This window comes from Pipistrellus kuhlii, unplaced genomic scaffold (assembly GCF_014108245.1).
Source record: "Pipistrellus kuhlii isolate mPipKuh1 unplaced genomic scaffold, mPipKuh1.p scaffold_m20_p_14, whole genome shotgun sequence".
Classification (NCBI taxonomy): Eukaryota; Metazoa; Chordata; class Mammalia; order Chiroptera; family Vespertilionidae; genus Pipistrellus; species Pipistrellus kuhlii.
Window position 1 is genome coordinate 47,178,667 of NW_023425449.1, and position 23,993 is coordinate 47,202,659.

Genomic DNA, 23,993 nt, shown 5'->3' on the forward strand with positions numbered 1-23,993 from the left:
GAGCTTGTTCCCCATGGACAGCCCTCTGCCTGAGAGCTACCTGTGGAATTTGGGTCCAGTGATGCCAATATCATCCATTTTTTAAGAAAACCCGAAATCTAAAAGTCCATATTTTGAATACTACCAGAATACACTGAAATTCTTTTAAATAGAGGCCACATAAACAGCTCTGGACCACAAGTTTCCAATCTCTGTGAGGTCACTGTCACATGCTGAGATGCAGCCCTCAGAAAAGCCTTTGTGTGAGCTGGGCCTGGCAGCGTGTCTGCAGGGCAGACTCAGAAGTGTAAGGATAGTCTTGTGACTGTAAGTAATAATTTTGCTGCATTCCCTTAAAGTATAATTTTGTTGTTAGTATTTGTGTTTATAGTGTAGGGTGGTTTTACATATTGTATTTTCAGTGTATGAGAGATCTTCTGCTGTTATTTAATAAGCAGCTTTCCATGTTCTTGCAGCCAGTCAAGTTACAGCATTCATGAGAGTCACAGACACATCAGAAAAGAGTCTAGAAACGAGGTTGGTTGAGTCCATTTGAGTTAATTGACTGTTGGGATTGTGAAAATCTATACTAATAAAATCCTTGGGGGTGAACAAGCCAGCAGGGGAGGGTAGTTGGAGGCAATCAGGCAGGCAGAGGAGCAGTTAGGTGTCAATCAAGCCAGCAAGGGAGCAGTTAGGAGGCAATCAGGCAGGCAAGCAAGCAGTTAGGAGCCAGGAGCCAGCAGTCCCGGATTGTGAGAGGGATGTCCACCTGCCGTTGGACATCCCCTGAGGGTGCAGGCTGGGCTGAGACAACACCCTCCCCCAGTGCATGAACTTCATGCACCGAACCTCTAGTCTAGTTAATAACAGTGGTGAAAGAGGGAGTCACTGTCTTGGTCCTGTTCTTAGGGAAAATGGTTTTAGAATTGCTCATTGAGTATGATGGTGACTGTAGGTTTGTCATATATGACCTTTTTCATGTTGAGATATGTTTCCTCTATTCCCAGTTTGTGAGAGTTTTTATAAAAAATGAGTGTTGTATTTTGTTTAATGCCTTTTCTGCATCTATTGATATGATCGTGTAATTTTTGTCTTTCAATTTGTTTATGTGATGTATCATGTTTATTGATTTGCAAATATTGTATCAGCCTTGCATCCCTGGAATAAATCCCACTTGATCATGGTGTATAATCTTTTTAATATATTGCTGAATCCAATTTGCTAATACTATTGAGGATTTTAACATCTGTGTTCATCAGGTATATTGGCCTGTAATTCTCTATGTGGTGTGTGTATCTGGTTTTAGAATTGGGATAATGCCGGCCTGGTTAAAAGAGCTGGGAAGTGTTCCTTCCACTCGGATTTTTTTTTAAATTGTTTGAGTATAGGTGTTAGGTCTTCTTTGAATGTTTAGTAAAACTCACCTGTGAAGCCGTCAAGATCTTGGCTTGTGTTTGCTGGGAGTTTTTATATTACTGCTTCTATTTCATCAGTAGATATTGGCCTATTCAGGTTTTCTGACTCTTCCTGATTGAGTTTACGAAGATTGTATGTTTCTAGGAATTTGTCCATTTTGTCCAGTTGTACAGTTTGTTGGCATATAGTTGTTCATAGTATTTTTTTACAATCTTGTATTCCATTTTGTCCAGTTGTACAGTTTGTTGGCATATAGTTGTTCATAGTATTTTTTTACAATCTTGTATTTCTGTGGTTTCGGTGGTTACTTCTCTGCTTTCATTTCTGATTTTATTTATTTGTGTCCTCTCTCTTTGTTTCTTGATGAGTCTGGTTATCCCAATCTTGTTTATCCCTTCAAAGAACCAGCTCTTTGTTTCATTGATGTTTTTGTATTGTTTTCTTAGTCTCTATGTCATTTATTTCTGCTCTAATCATTTTTACTTCTTCCTCCTATTTACTCTGGCTTTTCTTGTTGTTGTTCTCTTTCTAGTTCTTTAATTTTTAGGGTTAATGGGTTTATTATTAATTTGTCTTGCTTTTTGAAGTAGACCGGTAGCCGAAACCGGTTTGGCTCAGTGGATAAAGCATCAGCCTGAGGATTGAAGTAGACCTGTAGTGCTATGAACTTCCCCCTCAGGACTTCTTTGCTGTGTCCCATAAATTTGGGGTTGTTGTATGTTTATTTTCATTTGTTCCAGAACATTTTTTATTTTTTTCTTGATCTCCTTGGTAACTTATTCATTGTTTAGTAACATGCTATTTAGCCTCCATGTGTTTAAATGTTTTGAGGTGTTTTTACTGTAGTTTATTTTTTATTTCATTCCACTGTGATCTGAGAAAATACTTGATATGATTTCAATTTTCTTAAAGTTGTAGAGAATTGTTTTGTGTCCTAACATGTGATCTATCTTTGTGAATGATCCATATGCACTTGAGAAGAATGTATATTCTACATTTCTGGGGTGAAATGTTCTATAAATGTCAATTAATCCATCTAATCCAATGTGTCCTTTAGACACATTGGTAATTTTTTGGTAATTTTTTATCTAGAAGATCTATCCAGTGAAGTCAGCATTATGTTAAAGTCCCTACTATGACTGTATTGTTGTTTATCTCTCCCTTAAAGTCCTCTAGAAGCTTTTATATATTGAGATGCTCCTATATTGGGTGAATATATGTTTACCAGGGTTATAACCTCTTATTTGTCTTACTCCTTTATTATTTCAATATTATGTAGTGACCTTTGTTATCTCTTGTAATGGCCTTCATTTTGAAGTCTATTTTTAAAATAAATCTTTATTGTTCAGATTATTACAATTATTTCTCCTCCTCTCCCCTCCCCCGATAGCTCCCCTCCACCTGGTCCCCATCTCTGCCCTTAACTCCCCACATCCCCCCCCCGGTGTCCTCATCCATAGGTATATGATTTTTGTCCAGTCTCTTCCCGTACCCCACACACAGACACTCCTTTCCCCCTGAGAATTATCAATCTCCTCCCATTCTATGCCCCTGATTCTATTATATTCACCAGTTTATTTTGTTCCTCAGATTTTTAATTCACTTGACTTTTAGATTCACTTGTTGATAGATATGTATTTGTTATTCATTTTTGTCTTTACTTTTTTCTTCTTTTTTCTCTTTTTAAAGAACACCTTTTAGCATTTCTTATAATACTGATTTGGTGTTGATGTACTCCTTTAGCTTTTTCTGATCTGTGAAGCTCTTTATCTGCCCTTCAATTCTGAATGATAACTTCGTTGGGTAGAGTAATCTTGGTTATAGGTTCTTGCTATTCATTACTTTGAATATTTATTGCCACTCCCATCTGGCCTTCATAGTTTCTGTTAAGAAATCAGCTGATTGCCAAAACCGGTTTGGCTCAGTGGTAGAGAGTCGGTCTGTGGACTGAAAGGTCCCTGGTTCAATTCCAGTCAAGGGCATGTACCTTGGTTGCGGGCACATCCCCGGTAGGGGTGTGCAAGAGGCAGCTGGTCGATGTTTCTCTCTCATCGACGTTTCTAGCTCTCTATCTCTCTCCCTTCCTCTCTGTAAAAAATCAATAAAATATTAAAAAAAAAAAAAAAAAAAAAAAAGAAATCAGCTGATAATCGTATGGGTGTTCCCTTGTAGGTAACTAACTTTTTTTCTCTTGCTGCTTGTAAGATTCTCTCTTTGTCTTTTGCCCTTGGCATTTTTAATTATAATGTATCTTGGTGTAGTCCTCTTTCGATTCCTTTTGTTTGGGGTTCTGTGCACTTCCTGGACTTGTAAGTCTATTTCTTTCACCAGGTGGAGGAAGTTTTCTGTCATTATTTCTTCAAATGTGTTTTCAATGTCTTGCTCTCTCTCTTCTTCTGGCATCCCCATCATTCTGATGATATGCCTAAAGTTGTCCCAGAGGCTTCTTACAGTATCTTCAACTTTCTAGATTCTCTTCTCTTCTTGCTTCTCTGGAAGAGTGTCCTTTGCCTATTTGTATTCCAAATCTTTGACTTGATTCTTGCATTCTTCTAGTCTGCTGTTGGGTCTCTGTATATTTTTTATTTCAGTCAGTGTATGTTTAATTTCTAATTGGTCCTTTTTCATATCCTCAAGGGTCTCATTAAATTTATAGGCCTTTTCTAGGAAATTCTTGAAAAACCTTATACCATGGTTTTGAACTCCATATCCAGTCATTTGTTCTCCTCTATTTCTTTTGTTTGAGATCTCCTTCCTTTTCTCAACATTTTTGGTGCTTCCCTGTGTTGGTAGGGTAGCTTTGTGGGCCTGGGTGTCCTATATGGTTCAATGGGTTAGCCTGCCAGTTGTCTGATGTAGACACTTTTGGTTCAACCCTTTGTGGACTGTGTGTACATCCTTGTTGTAGTTAAGTCTTGATTGTTGTTGGTGTCACTGGGAGGAATTGAGCTCCAGGACAATTAGCTGTGAGTACTTGCTGTGTCTATAACAGAAGAGTTGCTGTGCTGGAGACACGTTTATGGGGGAGGACTTGTTCCCATAGGGCCTTGGTGTCCTTTATGAGAGTAGTTGAAATCTGGTGTTGTCTCACATCGACTACTAGATACACTAGTTTCTGATCTCCAATGGGGTGCAGTTCAGCTACTGTCTGAGGCCACCCAGCGGGAGATACCACAAGAACTACAGTTTTATCCTCTTTGCTTGGGACTTGGTGGTTTTGGAGCTGGAGCTGCAGTTTAATTTGTTAAGCTGCCACAATACAGGCCATTTACATGCAAAAGCAGCTGTGTGGAGCCTAGGTGGGTTTGTAGAATGGGTGGGGCGGGGCCTCAGGGCGAGGCGGGGTCCCAGGACTTCACTAGGCTGGGGCGTGGCAAATAGCAATGGCTGCAGTCAGCCATCTCTGCCTTTCTGCATTTCCACGTCCTCGCGTTTCCAAGTTCCCACATCCCCGAGCTCCAGCACAGTAAATAATGATTGCTGCGTACACCTCTGCAAAAAAGTCATCCTCACTTTCCGACCCAATGGCCGACAGACCAGCTTCTCCCCGTAGGCGTCTGGGTCCCCCTTGTGACCCCAGAACTGGATTTCAAAGTGATCGGGAGCTTGTTTCCCTTCGGGTTGAAAAAAAGCCGTGTGCCCAGTCGCCCACCACCAGCCCGATTCACGTGCCTCCATACCTAGGCTTTTCAGCTTTTCAGTGCTTGTACTTTCTCTTTCAGCCAGCTTTCCCGTGGTTCTGGGTGATAGATGTCTTGACTTTTAGTTGTAGTTTTGAAATTGTTGTGCAAGGCCGCAGATTAGTTGCTTACCTATGCTGCCATCTTGGTTTTCTCCCAATTTTGAAGTCTATTTTATCAGATACGAGTATTGCTACTCCAGCTTCTTTTTATTTTCCTTCCCTTCATTCTCATCTTGTGTGTGTCTTTTGTTCTGAGGTATATTAAATAGCATATAATTGGGTCATGTTTTTGTATTCATTCAGCTGCCCTATATCTTTTGATTGGAGCATTTAATCCATTTACATTTAAAGTTATTAATGATAGATACTTATGTATTGCCTCTTTAATTATGTATTTCTAGGTTTCTCTCTTTCTCTTTCTTCTTATTATTACAGCAGTCCCTTTAGCATTTCTTCTAATGCTGGCTTGGTAGTGATGAACACCTTTAACCTTTTGTTGTCTGGGAAGTTCTTTATTTCACCATCTATTTTAAATGATAGCCTTGCTGGATATAGTAATCTTGGTTTCAGATCCTTGCTTTCCATCACCTTGAGTACTTCATGCCATTCCCTTCTGGCCTGTAGATTTTCTGATGAAAAATCAGGTGACAGCGTTATGGGAGCTTCTTTGTAAGAAACATTTTGTTTTTCTCTTGCTACCTTTAAGATTCTCTCTTTGTCTTTAATTTTTGCCATTTTAATTATGAAATGTCTTGGCTTGGGCCTTGTTCTTGTTTGGGGTTCTCTGTGCTTTCTGAACTTGTGTGACTTTTTCCTTTACCAGGTTAGGAAAGTTTTCTGCCATTACTTCTTTAAACACCTTCTCTAAGCCTTTCTCCCTTTCTGCCTCTTCTGGCACACCTGCTATTCTAATATTATTACCTTTCATGTTGTCCCACTCCTCCCTTAAGCTGTCCTCCTGGTTTTTAATTGGTTTTTCTTTTTTGTTCTCTGATTGAGTGATTTTTTTCAACCCTTCCTTCTAATTTGCTGATTTGATCCTCAGCTTCCCCTAATCCTTCCATTGTGTTCTTTATTTGTACTATGTCCTTCTTCATTTCTGTTTTCATAGTTACTGTATTTTTTCTCTTGCTGTTGAGCATCTTTGCCATCATTATTCTGAACTCTTTGTCAGGTAATTTTTTTATCTCCATTTCATTTATCTCTTCTTCTGGAGATTCCTTTTGTTCTTTCATTTGGGGGATTGTTTCTTTGTCTCCTCATTTTTGCATACCTGTTTGGGTTTGTGACTCTGTATTAGGTAGATCTGCTACACCTCTCAATCTCTAATGCAAGACAGTGTCAATTGCTGGTTTCTGTCTAATTAGATCAAGCAAAGACTTAAAGCCGATAGAGACTGCATCTGCTTGCAGACTGATTTGATTTAGTCTTGAATAGCCCACAGGCAACCATCCAAAGGTGTGGTGAGAGGTTTTCCTAGTAGAGTGGGACAATTGCTTTTGCCTATAGTCCAATTGTTAGTCGACTCTGCTAGCAGTTCTCAACCTGTGGGTCACAACCCACAGGTTGAGAACCACTGCTGTAAAGCCTAAGACCATTGGAAAACACAGATATTTACATTATGATTCATAACAGTAGCAAAATTACAGTTATGAAGTAGCAATGAAAATAATTTTATGGTTGGGGCTCACCACTACATGAGGAGCTGTATTAAAGGGTCGAGGCATTAGAAAGGTTGAGAACCACTGCCCTAGGAGATGTATCCACAAACATAGTCATTAGATGACTGAGTTTTTACTGCCTATCTTCTCTAAGATTTTTATGGTTTTATGCCTTACATTTAAGTATTTTATCCATCTTAAGTTTATTGCTGTATAGGGTGTAAGTTGATGGTCTAGTTTCATCTTTGTGCATGTGTCTGTCCAGTTTTCCCAGCACCATTTGTTGAAGAGACTGTCTCCATTCCATTGTATGTTCTTGCCTCCTTTGTCAAATATTGATTGACTGTAATGGTCTCCGTTATGATCTATTGGTCTATTTGCCTGTTCTTGTACCAGGCAGTTGGTTATAATGGCTTTGTAGTATAGTTTGATATCCAGTATTGTGATCCTTCCTATTTCATTCTTCTTTCTCAAGATTTCTGCCACTGTTTGGGATCTTTTATGGTTCCATATAAATTTTTGAAGTATTTGTTCTAGCTCTGTGAAGTATACCATTGGTATTTTAATATAGATTGCATTAAATTTATAGATTGCTTTGGGTAGTATAGACATGTTAATTTTTCCAATCCATGAACATGATATACACTCCCATTTGTTTACATCTTCCTCTATTTCTTTTTCCAATCTCCTATAGTTTTCCAAGTACAAATCTTTTACCTCCTTGGTTAAGTTTATTCCTAGGTATATATTTTTTTGCAATAATAAATGGAATTGTTTTTTAATTTCTCTTTTTGAGAGCTCATTATTGGTGTATAAAAAATGCCATCAATTTCTGGATGTAGATTTTGTATCTTGCTGTCTTGCCAAATTCATTTATTAAGTCTAATAGTTTTTTTGGTGGAATCTTTAGGGTTTTCTATGTACAATGTCATGTCATCTTCAAATAATGACCATTTTACTCTCTCCTTTCTAATTGGATGCCTTTTATCTCTTCTTGTTTGATTGCTGTGGCTAGTACTTCCAGTACTATGTTCAATAAGAGTGGGGAAAGTGGACGTCCTTGTTTTGATCCTGCTTCTGAGGGAAATGCTTTTAGCTGGCATTGAGTATGATGTTGGCTATAGGTTTGTCACATATGTCCTTTATCATGTTGAAGTATGATCCCTCTATTCTCACTTTACTGAGAGTTTTTATCAAAAAAGAGTGTTGGATTTTTCTGCATCTATTCATATGATCATGTGATTTTTATCTTCCAATTTGTTTATGTGATGTTATGTTTATTGATTTGTAAATATTGCACTAGCCTTGCATCCCCAAAATAAACCCACTTGATCATGGTGTATGATCTTTTTAATATATTGCTGAATCCAAATCGCTAATATTTTGTTGAGGATTTTAGCATCTGTGTTGCTAAAATTGGGGATATTGGCCTGTAATTATCTTTCTATGTAATGTCTGTATCTGGTTTTAGAATTGGGATAATGCTGGCCTGGTGAAAAGAGCTGGGAAGTGTTCCTTCCTCTTGGATTTTTTTTTAATTGTTTGAGTATAGGTGTTAGGTCTTCTTTGAATGTTTAGTAAAATTCACCTGGGAAGCCGTCTAGATCTTGGCTTGTGTTTGCTGGGAGTTTTTTGTATTACTGCTTCTATTTAATCAGAAGGTATTGGCCTATTCAGGTTTTCTGATTCTTCCTGATTCAGTTTTTGGAGATTGTATGTTTCTAGGAATTTGTCCATTTTGCCCAGTTGTCCAGTTTGTTGGCATATAGTTGTTCATGGAATTTTCTTACAATCCTTTGTATTTCTGTGGTGGTGGTGGTGGTTAGTTTTCTGCTTTTTATTTATTTGTGTTCTCTCTCTTTGTTTCTTGATAAGTCTGACTAGGGATTCATCAAGTTTTTTTTTTTTTTTTTTTTTGTTTTTTTTTAATATATTTTATTGATTTCAGAGTGGGAGAGGAAGAGAGAGATAGAAACATCAATAATGGGAGAAAATCATTGATTGGCTGCCTCTTGCATGCCCCCTATTGGGGATCAAGCCCACAACCTAGGCGTGTTCCATGACCAGGAATCAAACCATGACCTCCTGGTTCATAGGTCGATGCTCAATTACTGAACCATGCCAACTGAGCTCATCAATCTTGTTTATCTTTTCAAAGAACCAGCTCTTGGACTTATTGATCTTTTGTACTTTTTTGTTTTGTTTTGTTTTGTGTGTGTGTGTGTGTGTGTGTGTGTGTGTATCTTTGTGTCATTCTTTTCTGCTCTAATCTTTATTATTTCCTTTCTCCTACTTACTCTGGGCTTTTCTTGTTGTTCCCTTTCTAGTTCTTTAAGTCATAGGGTTAAATGGTTGATTATTAATTTTTCTTGTTTTTTGAAGTATTCCTGAAGTGCTATGAACTTCCCTCCCAGGACTACTCAATCTTCTTGAATTTGTATGGACTTGTTGTGTACCCTAACATGTAGTCTATGTTTGAAAATGTTCCATGTGCACTTGAGAAGAATGTATATTCTGTTGTTTTGGGGTGAAATGTTCTGTAAATAACAGTTAGCTCCATCAAGTGTGTCATTTAAGGCCTCTGTTTCCTTGTTAATTTTTTCTAAAAGATCTACCCAGTGATGTCGGCAGGGTATTAAAGTCCCCCACTGTGACTGTATTGCTGTCAGTCTCTTCCTTAAAATCTATCAAGAGGTTATTTATGTACTTGGGTACTCCTATATTGGGTACATATACTATATTTACAAGGGTTATATTTTCTTTTTTAATCATTTCTTTTAGTATTATGTAGTGACCTTTCTTTGTCTCTTATTATGACCTCTGTTTTGAAGTCCATTTTGTCAGGTATGAGTATTGCTACCCCAGCTTTTTTTTTTTCCTTTCCATTTGCATGGAATAAATTTTTCCATCCCTTCACTCTCATCCTGTGTGTGTCTTTTGTTCTGAGTAGTCCTGGGAGGCAAGTACATAGTTGGGTTATGGTTTCATATCCATTCATTCACCCTATGTATTTTGACTGGAGTACTTAATCCATTTACATTTAAAGTTATTATTGATAGGTATTTATTTATTGCCAATTTTAGTTTCTCAATGCCTATGATCCTCTCCCTCTCCTTTTCTTCTTCCTAAGCAGCCCTTTAACATTGCTCGCGTTGCTGGGGTGTTTTCAGCAGAGCAGCCCTTTCTCCTCCCAGTTCTCCACTGGCTTCCTGCTCATGCTGAGCCAAAGCTGAGGTCCTCCAGAGGGCACTATGGTCCTCCTTATCTGCCCCCACCTCCCCACTGCCTCTCTGTCCTCGGTTCCCTCCACACTCAGCCTCATGCTGGACAGCCCTCAGGTGTCCGCCCACCTTCCTCCCTCGCAGCTTCCAGCATCTCTGCTCAGGGGCCCTTTATTGCAGGGCCATCCCCTCCCTCCCCATCTCTTACCCTGATTTGTTTTTCTCAGTCCAGTGCGTCCTCACCTGGCACACCTGCCTTCCCTCCTGGGTACTTGAAGGTGGAACTTCATTGTTTGCTTCTAAACTTCCATATAAATGCTGAGCGGAGGAAGAGGGTCTGAGTTGTATAATTTTAGAGGAAAGGTAATGCTTTTCCCACAAATGTGAGGTTCCTTCCTTAAATTCAGCCTCTCGCCACGGTCCTTTCTCTTCATTACCTGAGTGTACATCTCCTCCCATGACTATGGGTGACCAAGCGCCATGTCTAATTTTACAATTTTTATCAAAAATACCACCCAGTCTGCCGAGTGGCTTAGAGCAGCTTCACAGTTCAATGTGGTTTTCAGCTACTTGGGGTCAAGAACAACGCTGGACCCTCCGCTCTGCCTGGTTAGCCAGTGTGGGCACAGGCTCCAAACCCCGAGAGGCACACAGTCATTGCAGCGGGTGACAGCCAGGCTGTGGGAGCCTCATCAGGAGGCGCTGCACCGCCCAGCTGCTCCCCTCCCGGCCCGGGACAGGATTTAGACTCAGAGGAAAGGAGGACAGTGCCAAGTGTGGCTGAGCAGGATGGCCTGGTAACCAGGCACTGGCTGGTACCTCAGGGAGCCTCCGCTGGGGCAGAGCTCCTGGGAGAAGAGCCGCTCCCAGGATGGGAGCTCCGGGACGGAGGATGGGCACTCAGAGGGGGAGGATGGGGACTTAGAGGGGGAGGATGGGCACTCAGAGGGAGAGAATGGGGACTCAGAGGGGAGGATGGGGACTCAGAGGGGAAGGATGGGGACCCAGAGGGGAAGGATGAGGACTCAGAGGGGGAGGATGGGGACTCAGAGGGGGAGGATGGGCACTCAGAGGGGGAGGATGAGCACTCAGAGGGGGAGGATGGGGACTCAGAGGGGAAGGATGAGGACTCAGAGGGGGAGGATGGGCACTCAGAGGGGGAGGATGGGCACTCAGAGGGGATGATGGGGACTCAGAGGGGGAGGATGGGCACTCAGAAGGGGAGGATGGGCACTCAGAGGGGATGATGGGGATTCAGAGAGGGAGGATGGGCACTCAGAGGGGGAGGATGGGCACTCAGAGGGGATGATGGGGACTCAGAGGGGGAGGATGAGCACTCAGAGGGGGAGGATGGGGACTCAGAGGGGAAGGATGAAGACTCAGAGGGGGAGGATGGGCACTCAGAGGGGGAGGATGGGCACTCAGAGGGGATGATGGGACTCAGAGGGGAGGATGGCACTCAGAGGGGAGGATGGGCACTCAGAGGGGAGATGGGGACTCAGAGGGGAGATGGGCACTCAGAGGGGAATGAGAATGGGGACTCAGAGGGGGAAGATGAGCACCTCAGAGGGGGGAGTGAGGACTCAGAGGGGGAGGATGGGGACTCAGAGGGGAAGGAATGAGACCTCAGAGGGGAGAGAATGGGGACCTCGAGGGGAGGATGAGGGCACTATAGGGGAAGTGATTGGGGTTGACCTCAGAGGGGGAAGGATGAGGACCCAGAGGGGGAGGAGGGGGACTCAGAGGGGGAGGATGGGCACTCAGAGGGAGGATGAGCACTCAGAGGGAGAGAATGGGGACTCAGAGGGGGAGGATGGGGACTCAGAGGGGATGATGAGGACTCAGAGGGGATGATGGGGACTCAGAGGAGGCCATGTGAAGAGCGCTCACACCCGGAATTCAGCCACCGGGCACCAGTGAGCCATGTGTTCAGTGACATGCTTTTAAAACTGGAATCAGGAATAAAGTAATAACTGTTTGTTAAACATGCCAGCCTGTGTTTGAAAGAAACCGGGGATGTGCCATGCGCTCACCTGGACTCAGAGAGGCCTGGTCAGACCTTCATCGGAGGGCAGAGGCTGCTGGCTGGCCGCCCCTTAAGGCAGCAAGCTGCTCAGCCTCAGTCCACCTGCCTTAGCCACAGGAACTGCAGGCACTCGCCCTGTTTGTAAGACAGTCACTGAGGAGCAGAAGCCAGTGTGACGGGCTTCAGAGTCGTTATTAGCGTTGATGCGCAGAAGCAGCTGCACTCAGCCCGGGGGGCCCGGCAGCCCCAGGAGAGTGAGAGCTGAGGCTCCTCCAGGCCGGGCTGTGACAGCAGCAGGAGCGCCTGGCCCGGCCCCACGGCCACCGCCCGCTCCCGCGCTGCGTCCGGTGTCCACCGCTGGGACCCGGCGAAGACGAGCCTGAGGCCCCGCAGCTGACCGTCCCGGCGCTGGGGACGGAGCCTTGGTGCCCCAGGCTCAGGGCACAGCCTCTGAGCCCACGCCCTGTGCTGCAGGTGTCCGGGCGCCCGGCTGGGCGTTCACGTTGGACAGCTCCTCCAGGCCCTTTCTGCCTGCGCCCAGGGTGTGCATGATGCCTCAGGCCCCCAGTCCTCTCCTCATTTTAGCTCCGTCCCTTTGCCATTGAGGGGGCACACGTGGGGAGGGGGGTCTGGGCGGCTCTCATGCAGTCACAGCTGAGGCCTTTGCACTCGGGGACCTCCTGCTCACTGACCCGAAGGTCAACTTTAGCAGCTAAATTCAATAAAAGACTGAACAGAACAACAGAAATGAAAACCCTCTCAATACCGGAGTTTCAACTGGCCTAGTAAAAAGCTCCTCCCTCTCTCTCTCTCTTTCTCATTCTCTAAAAATTAATAAAAGTATTTCTTTTGTAAAAGTAAAAATCATTCAAAATTTCAACACTTGGCTATAGCACAGCAGCTACTCACTATGTTTGAAAAGTACTGATGGATGGATGGACGGACGGACAGATAGACAGGGTCATGCTGTCCGTGGCCACATGGCCCCCTGGCGGGGCAGCAACCGCCCAGCGCGGGCCCCTGCCTGCAGCAAACGCTGAGCAGAAGCTGCTTTTCATCTGGGATTCTAGGAACCAAAAGCCCTGGAGCAGCCTGGCAAGCGCCACACATGTGCTGACACTGCCCTCTGGTGTCCACCGGGAGTAATGCGGACACCAACTAAAAAAATTACAAAGCTGGGTTGCGACCAAAAGAGAACAATGAGGAATGGAAGGAAAAGGTTGGAAAAGAATTCAAGTTGTGTGCACTCAGTGAATTCCTAGTGTGGAAAGTAAATTACCAAACTCATTTTTTTCTCCTTCCCCCCACCTCAGTCTGTCTCTACCAGCGCCATACCACACACTCGATTCTGACAGGGCCTGTGAGGAGGAGAGGTCCTGTATTAAACCTATGAACAAAGAAATAGATGCTAATTTGGGAATATGAGATGGATTAATTGGCCTTGTTTGAAATAAGAAGTTGATTAACATAGAAAGAATAATACACTAAAAGAAAATAAAGATGGCATCAAAAATCACAAGCACATCAAAGATTATTCAAATACTAGAGGCCTGGTGCATGAAAATTGTGCACAGGTGGGGGTGATCAAGCCAGGAGGGGAGCAGATAGGCATCAATCAGGCCAGCAGGGGAGCAGTCAGGGGGCAAACAGGCTGACATGCAGAAGTGGTTAGGGTAAGGTGACCAGATTTTAACATTGATAAAGCGGGACATCATTGACAGGGGGGGGGGGGGGGGGGGGGCTCCTTGATTAAAAATTTGGTCTATATGAAGCAACAAAAATTTTAATAGAACGCAAAAATAGTATTGTAATATATTTTTTTTTAATTTCAACATAAGAACAATTTACAAATTTTAAAAATTGTGTACAGTATTATTTTATTCTTTGGCATATTTCTCATTTGAGTGAATTTTTTAGTAGATTGCTGTCATTGTTTAAAAGATCATGAAATTTTTCACAAGAATTGGTTAAATTATATTTCACACATAAAATGGCTTTCAAAGTCTCAACAATTAATTGTGATTTTTCTGATGTCCACACTTTATTTACTGTAGAAAAAACGCATTCAGTCGCAGCATTAGTTCCTGGTAAGGACAGCGCATATTCCACAATTCTAACAACTAATCAACAATGCGAACTTTGATAAGCAGTTCTCGATAATCAGTTCTCAACAATTATTTGTTATTATTAAAGTTTAACATTATAAAATTAACAAAATAATATAAAACTCATATCCTGGCTAAATAGCCACATGGCCGCTGAAAACCATATATTCCCTTCCTGTTCTCCCGCTTTTCCCTAGCGTGTCATGCATTCTTTCCAAAAATCGGGACTTTTTTAAAACGCTGAGGGACAGGGGACAAATAGTTAAAAATCGGGACTGTCCTGTCAAAAGTGGGACATCTGGTCACCTTAGGCAAGGGCAGGTGGAAAGCTTGGCTTTCTCTGTTGCCTGGGAAACCCAAGCCTCCCTCCTGCTCTCTGTGGCAGTAGCCATCTTGGTTGGGTTTATTTGCATACTTGCTCTCATTGGCTGGTGGGCGTGGTCAGTGGGTGTGGCTTGTGGTTGTAGAAGAGCAATGGTTAATTTGCATATTACTCTTCTTTTAGGTAGGATGAGCTCCTAGCACATAGTTCCTCCCCTCTCCTCCTTTAGTCCCCGACAGGCCTAGGCTGCAGAAAATCCCTTTGGAGGCAGAAGGAAAGAGTATGGACTAGAACTTCAACTTTTTAAGTTTAAAATTGCAAAAGATGTCAACATTGGCAATATTACTGAGTTGAGGAGATTACATTTCTTTCCGTGTTGAAGTGGTTCCTGAAACACCTGTGGGGCTCTAACTATTGATATTAATAGCAATAACCCACGCTTCTCGTGAAAGTGGTGCCGACGGCACCTGGAGGCCTCCAGTCCCACCCCGAGCACCGCACCTCAGGCCCGGCAGGCAGCACCGGCTCCAGGCAGGTGCTGGGGGCTCCGGAGGTGTTTCACAGTGAGACAGAGAGGCCGCAGGGCAGCCACAGCCCCTGAGCACAGCTCTGTACGGACAGCCACTGCCACGCCACCTCACAGAGACTGTGCCACTACAGGCTTTACAATTATTCTTTAATTATGAAAAATGAGTAGTCACTAATGAGGACTTGGAAACTACATAAAGGTGAAGGAAGAGAACACAAACGAGTTTCAGTGATTATTCAAAACATCATTATTAACATCTGGTGCATATTATTCAAGTCTGTGTTCTCCGTATGGGTTTGAAACATATTTGATATTACACGACAGGCACAACTCTGAGTCTCCTTTATGTTGTTAACAACCTAACATGTTGTAATAGATTTCCTTGTAAACATTTTAATGTATATACTATATAATACTTCTCATCTTTTCTCAGATCATGACTATTTTTAAGGCACTCTGAGGTGAATAGAAGAAGCTGTGTGAGGCAAGAGGCAACTCTCACACCCTTATTAAAATAGAAGTTTTTTATTGATTTTAGAGAGGAAGGGAGAGGGAGAGAGTGATAGAAACATCAATGATGAGACAGAATAATTGATTGGCTGTCTCCTGCATGCCCCCTACTGGGGATCGAGCCTGCAACCCAGACATGTGCCCTTGGTTAGAATAGAACCCAGGACCCTTGAGTCTGCAGGCCAATGCTCTATCCACTGAGCCAAACCAGCTAGGGCAACTCTCACCCTTTGATCACCACTGAGGCCTGAGAGGATCAGTTTCTGGAACCTTCCATCATGGGGCAGGACCCACCTGTGGGCAATTATTCCTAAGGCTCCCATCATTGGCCATGTAAGAGGTGTGTCCATGTTTTATTAGTAAAGATGATGTTTCAGTGCCACCATTGACATAAAGTTTTTCACACAGTTAAGGATATTTCCTTAGAATTGTTGAATTAAGAAGAAACAGACAAACCAAAAATTCTCTGATGGCCTCGAACCCATGCCCTCCAGGGACCAAACAGCCCAGGCCCTCTCCCTTGGCAGCAAGCACCCCCGGCGGTGTTCCTGGCCACGGTTTTCTTCAGTGGAACAAGGCTGCGCTGCCCTAAGCCCAGCTCGGAGGGTGAGATATAAGGAGTGAGCAGGACCCATGTGTCTCTGTCTTCAAGGAACTCGCAGATGTCCTGCTGTCCAGCCAGCTATTTCCTGTTTCCCAGTACTGTGGGTTTTTTAATCATCTGTCATCTGAGAGATTTATGGCATTCGGCTTACTATCTGATCCAGTTGTTCATCGGCTTCATAAAATGGCTTTCCTGGTTTTTGCTAGGCAGGCAAGCAAAAATCCCGTCGTCGTCTGCTCAGGCGGCCAGACCACGCCTGCACGCTGGAGCTCACCCAGCAGAGCTGTTCTCACGGCTCTGAGGCCGGGCCCAGATCCCTCTCTTCGGGCTCGGTGGCCTCCCCTGGCCTTTCTCCCGCGTCTGCAGGACGCACAGCCTTTCGATAAAGAACAGAGCAGTCTGTCGGGAAGAGGCAGTAAGCGGGAAGAGATGCGAGGCCTGTGTAGGAGGGGAGAACACTGATGAAGGACCTTCAGAGCCAGCAGAGCACGGGTCCCCTTCCCGCACGGAGTCAGCGTGCGGCCAGAGTGAGTGAACGAGACGCCAGACGCCCCCAGAGCCCCAGGCACGTCTTCAGGACGTCTTTTGACGCGCGGCTGCCACTATGTGGGAAATGGCAAAAGCACAGCTGCTGCTGACTTCGCTCAGAAAATGCCTGAAATCACGAAGGAGGTTAAGCTGCTTATTGAAATGAAATGCAGGTGATGGTGACTATTTTGTGTTTATTCTTATGTCCGTCTTCAATCTCTTTACTGTCGGGTTAAGTTTGGGAAGGGCTACTATTCTTACGTGTGCTGGTATGTATGTTAATGTGTGTGCATATATGTGTACACGTGAGCCTTACAAATGTAAATTTTTAATGTTGTAATGTTTTTATGGCTTTTTTGTTACTTCAGTCTTAAAATAGCTGTTAAACTTTTAAAGTTAGGCACCGTTCCATTTATAGGCCACGAGGATGTGCTTCAGCAGCGATACAGACAGGCACTTACAGATCCGCAGGAGGCGGGCCTGAGCAGACTGGGGGGGAGAGAGGGGCGTGAGCGCTAAGGAGCTGAGTGCTCCGGACAGACCAGGGCGTTTAGGTTGGGAGCTGTGCCTGGGCATCCACGTGCACATCGCCTGTGTGCACACTGCATCCCTCCCCGTCCTGGGCATGTCCTGGCTGCGGCACATCCCTTCGGCCACGGCCTCCGCTGCCACCGGGCCTCTCCGGGTCTCTGGGTCTCCGGGTCTCCCCCTGCCTCCCTGCAGGCACCCCGTTAGATGAAGGGCCCAGCTGCTCCGTGGCGGCCCCGTCTTGCTCACCAGGAACTCAGGGCGGCCTGGAGGTCAGGGTCCGAGGTCCAGGTGAGCACGGCGGTGGCAGGACTTGGTGGGGGAGCCCGGCCCCGCCTGCCCCTCCTGTCGTGCTGTGAGCCCGAGTGCTGTCCCACTGCCTCCTCACCACGGCCCCTCATCCTCCTTCCTCCTGCAGTCACTGCCGCAGCTCGGCTCCATGCCCTCCTCTGCTGTGGGAACCCCCGCCGGGACCACCAAGGGGGGCACTGGCCTTCCTTCTGGGCGAGGGGCTCCTGCCTCAGTGTGGCGCCCAGGGCGGCCGCCCACACGACCTGGCCTCCGTTCCCTTCACGCTTCCACTCAAAGGTCCCTCCCTGTGAGCTCGCCCCGCCGCTGCCCGCTCCCCATGAGAGCCGCCACCCCCTGGCCGGGCTGGCACAGCCTGACACACCTCAGGGCATGTGAAAGTGGAGCCCGCGGTGGTGGCAGGACGCTTTCCTGACAAACGCAGAGAGGCCCGGAGAAGCACTTTCAGACCCATGTCTCACGCGGGCACTTCTTAACACGGCATTCCGAGTCTCCCCCACCCCCCAGACCAGGCGTGGCCTCCACACCGCGTTTATCTGGGGCCAGGAGCCCCCGGCCACCCAGTGCCCCGCTCCCCAGCCCTGCCCGGCACGGCCAGCCCACGGCTTCCCCGCCTTAGCCCTGAATGAATGTAAAGAAATGGGGAACGCTGCTGGAATTCCAAGCTATACCGCCTTTTTAAAAATGCGTTTTCTCTGAGCCCTTATCAGAAAAAGGAATAAGTATTATTCCAACTAGTCTTTATTTTTCCATAGGTACGTAAGCAAATACTTTTTATTTTTGTAGCAGAGATGTTTACATTTGCACTTTGTTCTGAGCACAGAGACTGTAAGTAAGGCTTAACCAGGAACAGCGGAGCCTCTTCCGTTTCCTTTTCACGGGGGGTCCCTGGTTCGCCAGATGGCGCGGCTCCCGGGGCTCAGTCCCACAGCATGCGAGAAGCAATTCCACCCCCAGCCCCCTCAGGAGGAGTACTCAGTAACTTTCCTCCTACATTTATCAAAACTGGCGAAATACGTCTATCATTTACTAGATCTTTCATCAGGAATTATGAGAATAATTGTTTTAAAATATATAACTAATAATGTGAAGAGTAAATGCTAAATGCAGCTCAAATGAAGCATATGAGGCGTGTACCCATTGGCTTCCTCTCTCACCCTCATTTGACTTATCTCATGGGATATGTTTCTTCAACTCTATTGTCTCTTTTTGTTCAACCACAACATTACCTAAAAGAAAACTACACTCCTAGCTTCTGTGTATTTGTGGACAAAGGGCAAAGATCACTCCAGAAAAGAAACTGGAGAAGGGGAAGAGATGGTAGTGACTGGTGCACCAATGCTCAGGCGCCCCAAAAAGAACGAGGTTCAGGAGTTGAGATTTAGCTGCATGGGTCTACCTCAGTTTTCAGCATTTTGGCCATGAAGCAGGTTTGCACAGTGCAACGTGGATGATTAAGGGCAATTTCACGGGCAGTGAGGGCTTCTAGATAAGTCAGCATAAAAAGCAGTCCTGGGTCTTAGGGCTTCAGTTAGACCTTTGACAGTTTGAATATCTGGCTTTATGGCTAATGATCCAACAACTCTCACCTTCCCTTTTTATAGAATTTTTCAGTGCACTGAGGCACATCAAATAAGGTCAGCAAAAGTGGAGACATGCGGTTTATTCAGTCAATAAGCATTATTCAGAACCTCGCTGCCTGAGATCTTGTGGAGGCTGAATACGCTCCGAGCTAAACCTTGAGAACTTCAGTCTGTGATGCTGTCAGCTGCATGCAGGGCTGCGCACATCCCACAGTCACCGCTGACACCAGCTCACGTCGCCAGAGCTGTTTCCAAGGCCTCGTGGGTGTCACAGGCGAGGCCCACCCAAAGGCAGACTCGCTTTTTCCATCCAACAACTCCTTTCTGAATCCGGTGTCATGTGACTGCACCTTCCGGGATCTGTCTCTCACAGCCGAAACCTGGCGTTCTTCTCAACTCCTTTGGGTTCGTCCAAAAGATCCAGAAAGTTCCAATCCTTTGATTTCTGCCTGTAAATAGCTCTTTATTCTCTTTTTCCCTCATCGACTCTAATCTCACCTCCTGCATGCTCACCGCTCCTCTTCTCCAAAGCACCCACCCGCTCTGCACCTGCACGGCTCCCATCAGCCTGCAGGCCCAAGCAGGCGACAGAGCAGCCATCAGAACCCGGACACTCCCCCCCCCCCCGTCCCCCTCCGTCCCCCCCGCCCCCCAGCCCCGTTCCCGTCACGTCCAAGGTCCTGTCCACCTTGGAGCACACGGTCCTCACACACTGTCCTCACAGCGCGGAAAGCCTCCCTCCATCTCTCCGTGGACGCCCTGCTAAGCTTCTCACCTGAGACGCCCTCTGTGCAGCCCTCACGCTCCCCGGCCGAGTCCAGTGTGTGCGTGTCTTTAAGGTTGATTGTTACATCCCTGCCTCCCGTGAAGCTGTGCGCATCCACCCGGGACTGTGGCTAACGCATCTGTGTTTCCAGTGCGTAGACTCAACAACCGTCTGACAGGGAGATCAACGTCTAGGTTTACAAGGTTCTAAGAAGGAATCTGTGAAGCGGTATCTAACAACACTCCTTACTCATAAGGAAGAAGGGTTTTTCGGGGTTTGTGGACCTAATGTCCTATTTCCATCCCCATAAGGCGTATCGGGTCTCCTCCCACCACCTCCGCCTTCGCCCTTCTGGAGAAGAATCCGAAAGGTGGACACAGTTGAAGAATCTTGATGCTTGATGCTCGCACAGGACTTGTGACAGTTGCAGAGAAATGAGTTATTCTGTGATAAGAGAAGGCAGAGAGAGGCTGCTGCCTGGGAGCCCGCAGCAGGTCGGAGGGGCTGTGTTTGGGGCCTGGCCCAGAGAGGTCAGGTGGGTCACACTAGCTTCTCTTTAAGTGGCACCCTCAGGTGCCCGGGCTCCACCTGCGCCCCAGGAGTCCCGGCTAGAAGCAGACGAGGAGGGAGTGTGGGTGTGAGGCAGTGAGAGTGAAGGAGGCTGTGTGAGCCCAGGAGGCCCAGGTCAGACCTCGGAAGGAAGGTGGAGAGTGAGACAAAGCCTGTGCGGAAAGTCAGATTCTTAGGAAATCACTCGCTTACACCTTGTGCCCTGTCCTAGCTGTTTGTACGCTTCTTTTAGGAGGAGGTTCATTACAGGACAAGTCGTCACAAACTTAGTGGCTTAAAACCGCGCCCATTTCATAGCTCACAGGTCCACAGGCCGGCGGGCTGGCGGTGGCCGGCTTCTTGACACAGGTCTCACACTGAACCCAGGCGCCAGCCAGGCGGCTGCGCTCCACCTGGAGACACACCTACTCCCAGGCTCACCCCGTGACTGGCGGAAGGCGCCTGTGGGTGTGGGACGCGGTCCTCAGCAGAGTTTACGGGGCCCTTCCTCTTCAGAGCCAGGAGCAGCCTCTCTCAAGTGAGACCCCCTGGTGCCCAGACCTCCGCCTGCCTGCTGCTGGCAGCTGGAGAACTGCGGTCAGAGGAGGCTGCCTGGTGACGGCCCTCTGGCTCCAGCGGGCTGAGCCGTGAACACGGCTAGATTCCCCTTGTGAGCCCCACCACGTGCATAGCCGGGGTTAAGCAGGTCCTCTTCACCACGCCGCCCTCGAACCCTGCCCGCAGGCCAGCCGAAGCCCCTTCTTCCAGCCGCCCGATCCAGGCGGCCTCGGGGCGGGAGGTGCAGTGTGGCCAGGAATGGCACCTGCTGTTCCTCCTTTCCCGCCGGCATCTGCTCGCACCTGCCCATCAAGCTTAGTGCGTGGGCTTTCTGGGCCTTCCAGTCAGCTAGCTGCAGATTGGCACGCAGGGAGGGGGAAAGACGCCACCCGTCCCCGTGCTCAGCTTCTCATGAGCCTTCTCTGTCGCTGTTTTCCCCTCATTTAGTCAAAAAAGCGGACCACCGGGAGCGCCGCCTGTGAGTGCGCCCGCGGCCCAGCGGCTCCGGACCGGCCTCTGCGGGCGGCGGCTGGCGGAGGGAGGCCTGTCCGCGCCCGGTAAGCACGGTCCTCCGAGCGCGGGAGGACGTGGGGCTCACACAGCGCAGGTCACTGACCACCGGTCCCTGATCCCGGGGGCGAGGACACTGTCACCGCCGAAGGAGCTCAGGCTGTGCTTCCGGAAATCAGGGAGCAATCGGGGAGGCGCCACGCCACGCCCGTGACGTCACACCCATAGGCGCCACGCCCGCCGTGCGTCACGCCTCACGCACGCCACGCCCTGTGCGTGGGGGGTCTGCGGCGGTTCAGTCAGGTGGCTGCCCGCAGCGGAGCGAGGTTCCCGGGTTCTGGGCCGGAAGGCTGCACAGAGCTTCGTTTCTTCAGGGAAGAGGCAGGCACGCAGCCGTCACGGAACCTGGCGAATGTGCTGGGAGGGCGGTTTGAACTTTGCTCGTCCGCAGCCTGCAGGACACGAGCCTGGCCCCACTGTCTGAGCCGCGCTTGGTTCTCAGCTCCCGCCTGTGACCTCCGGCCCGCGCAGGAGCTCACCTGCTGTCATTTCCAATCCCAGCGATTCCAGGACCCGATCTTCCATGAATGTCACATTTTACTGTCACCGAAAGCCTCCTCTGCCTGTACTGGGGGGGGAGGTTCTGGAATGTTCTGACTTCAAGAAAGCAGGCTCTCTGCCCCTGGAGCTAAGGGAGCCTCCTAACGCTTTCCTCTCCCCACCAGCCCAGCCCGCCGCTGTGCGGTCCGCCCCGGGGCAGCGCGGGCGTCCCACCCCGCAGGCCGGGCCTCCGGGGGCGCTCCCCGGCTGCATGGCCTCCGGCGCAGGTACGGCTCCTCCGGGCGTCCCAGCGGGGCCGGGCCGGGCGGGCGGGCAGTTCTGTCCCCTCCCTGGAAGGCGGTGTGCGGGCCCCATCAGGCCCAGGTGAGAGGCGGCGGCGGGGAGGGGCGCCCCTTTCCTGGCTCAGGGCACCGTCCTGTGGGCACGACTCGGCTCCACTTCTCCAGGCTCCTTCCCACGTGGGAAGAGCCCATGAGGTCCCTGGCCCCCGAAAGCCGGCGGCGGGGGGCGCTGTGCCGCTGGAGCACGTGCCCCCACCCCCAACCCCAGCTCTGCGGGCGCAGGGGGCGCCTGGCGCTGCGGTCACGGTCACGGCCGCTCCCCAGCCCCGCACTCCCTGCTGTGGCCGCTGCTGGTGGCCGCCGCCTGCGCCTGGAACTGCTGCCTGCTGCCCGCGCGCCTGGCCTTCCCCTGCCACACGCCCCGCAGCGCCCCCTACTGGCTGGCGGCGGACGGCCTGTGCGACCTCATCTACCTGTGCGACCTGCTGCTGGTGCAGCCCCGGCTGCCCGCCACCCGCGGAGGCGACGTCATTGTAAGTGGTTGTGTGGAGGTGACTTCAATGAAATTGGGCAGGCGGATGTGACGTCATAGAAATTGGTGCGGATGTGACGTCAGAGTAAGTGGGCAGGCGGAGGCGACGAGGGCGGGGTGTCAGCTCTAAGTGGTGGGAGTCTCAGCCTCCTGGGAGCCCATCGCCCTCGCACCACCAAAGGTTCGACTGCTGGGACCCGCAGAGCAGTGACGACAGGAACCTCTGGGCGCTGGTCTTGGGAAGGAGAGGCAGGCAGCGCCTTCGCCGTGGAGGGGGGTGCGCTGGGAAGGGGCCCTACGGACACGGGGACACGGAGGCCTCAGGGGGAGGGACTCGCTCAGGCCTCAGACCAGAGGGCCTCGGGTCGGGAGCTCCTCAGCGGGGGTCGGACGGAGGGTACGAAGCAGACCTGCTTCTGGAAAGTCCAAGCAGGACACGGCTCACCTGAATGGCAAGCATCCAGCACCGAGCGCAGGGGAGTGACTAGTACTCTGCTCCAGCCTCGGAGTGCGAGTTAGGAGGCCGTCTTCTGTCCCCTGACAGCCTGCCATCCCCTCAGCACTTTAAATCAGGCAGAAAGAATAAGATAGAATAAAACCTCATCCAGCGCAGCTCGCCTCCCGGGCCGCAGTGTGAGCTGTGTGGAGGCCTTCAGCCACAAAGCTCACAGCTCACAGAGGCCGCGTGGGGACAGCCTGGCTGGAAAGGGAAGGAGGGGCCTGGGCCCTCGGTCAGAGTGGATCCCACGCTGTCCAGTGCACTGGCTATGAGCCATGTGTCCATTCAAATGTAAATCCTAATTAAGATGAAATGACATAGCCAAAGCCGGTTTGGCTCAGTGGATAGAGTGTCGGTCTGCGGACTGAAGGGTCCCAGGTTTGATTCCAGTCAAGGGCATGTACATTGGTTGCGGGCACATCCCCCATGGGGAGTGTGCAGGAGGCAGCTGGTCGATGTTGCTAGCTTTCTATCCCTCTCCCTTTCTCTCTGTAAAAAATCAGTAAAATATATATTTTTTTAAGATGAAATGACATGGGAAATCCTGGTTTCTCAGCCACACACCATCCTTCCAGGGCCTAAAACCATGGGTGGCGGGGCCGCCTGGCAGGTAGCACAGAGCGCGGCCTTCCCTGTGAGACCCGCCGTTGGGCTGTGGGGTTGGGAGAGAGCCATGAACACCAAGGTCTGCAGGAGAGCCAGACCCACGGAGGAAGCCACGCTGCAGGCCG

At 48.4% G+C, this 23,993-nt stretch overlaps 1 protein-coding gene across 1 annotated transcript in view; it reads left to right on the forward strand.

Annotated features, from left to right (window-relative positions):
- Positions 1–22,200: 22,200 nt before the first annotated feature.
- The window catches only part of CNGB3 (cyclic nucleotide gated channel subunit beta 3), a 52,749-nt gene continuing 50,956 nt past the window's right edge, over positions 22,201–23,993 (forward strand). The window contains exons 1-2 of the mRNA XM_045581599.1: positions 22,201–22,216; positions 22,445–22,764. Of these exons, the coding sequence (XP_045437555.1) occupies positions 22,201–22,216; positions 22,445–22,764 (336 nt within the window). The remainder of the gene's footprint in view (positions 22,217–22,444; positions 22,765–23,993) is intronic.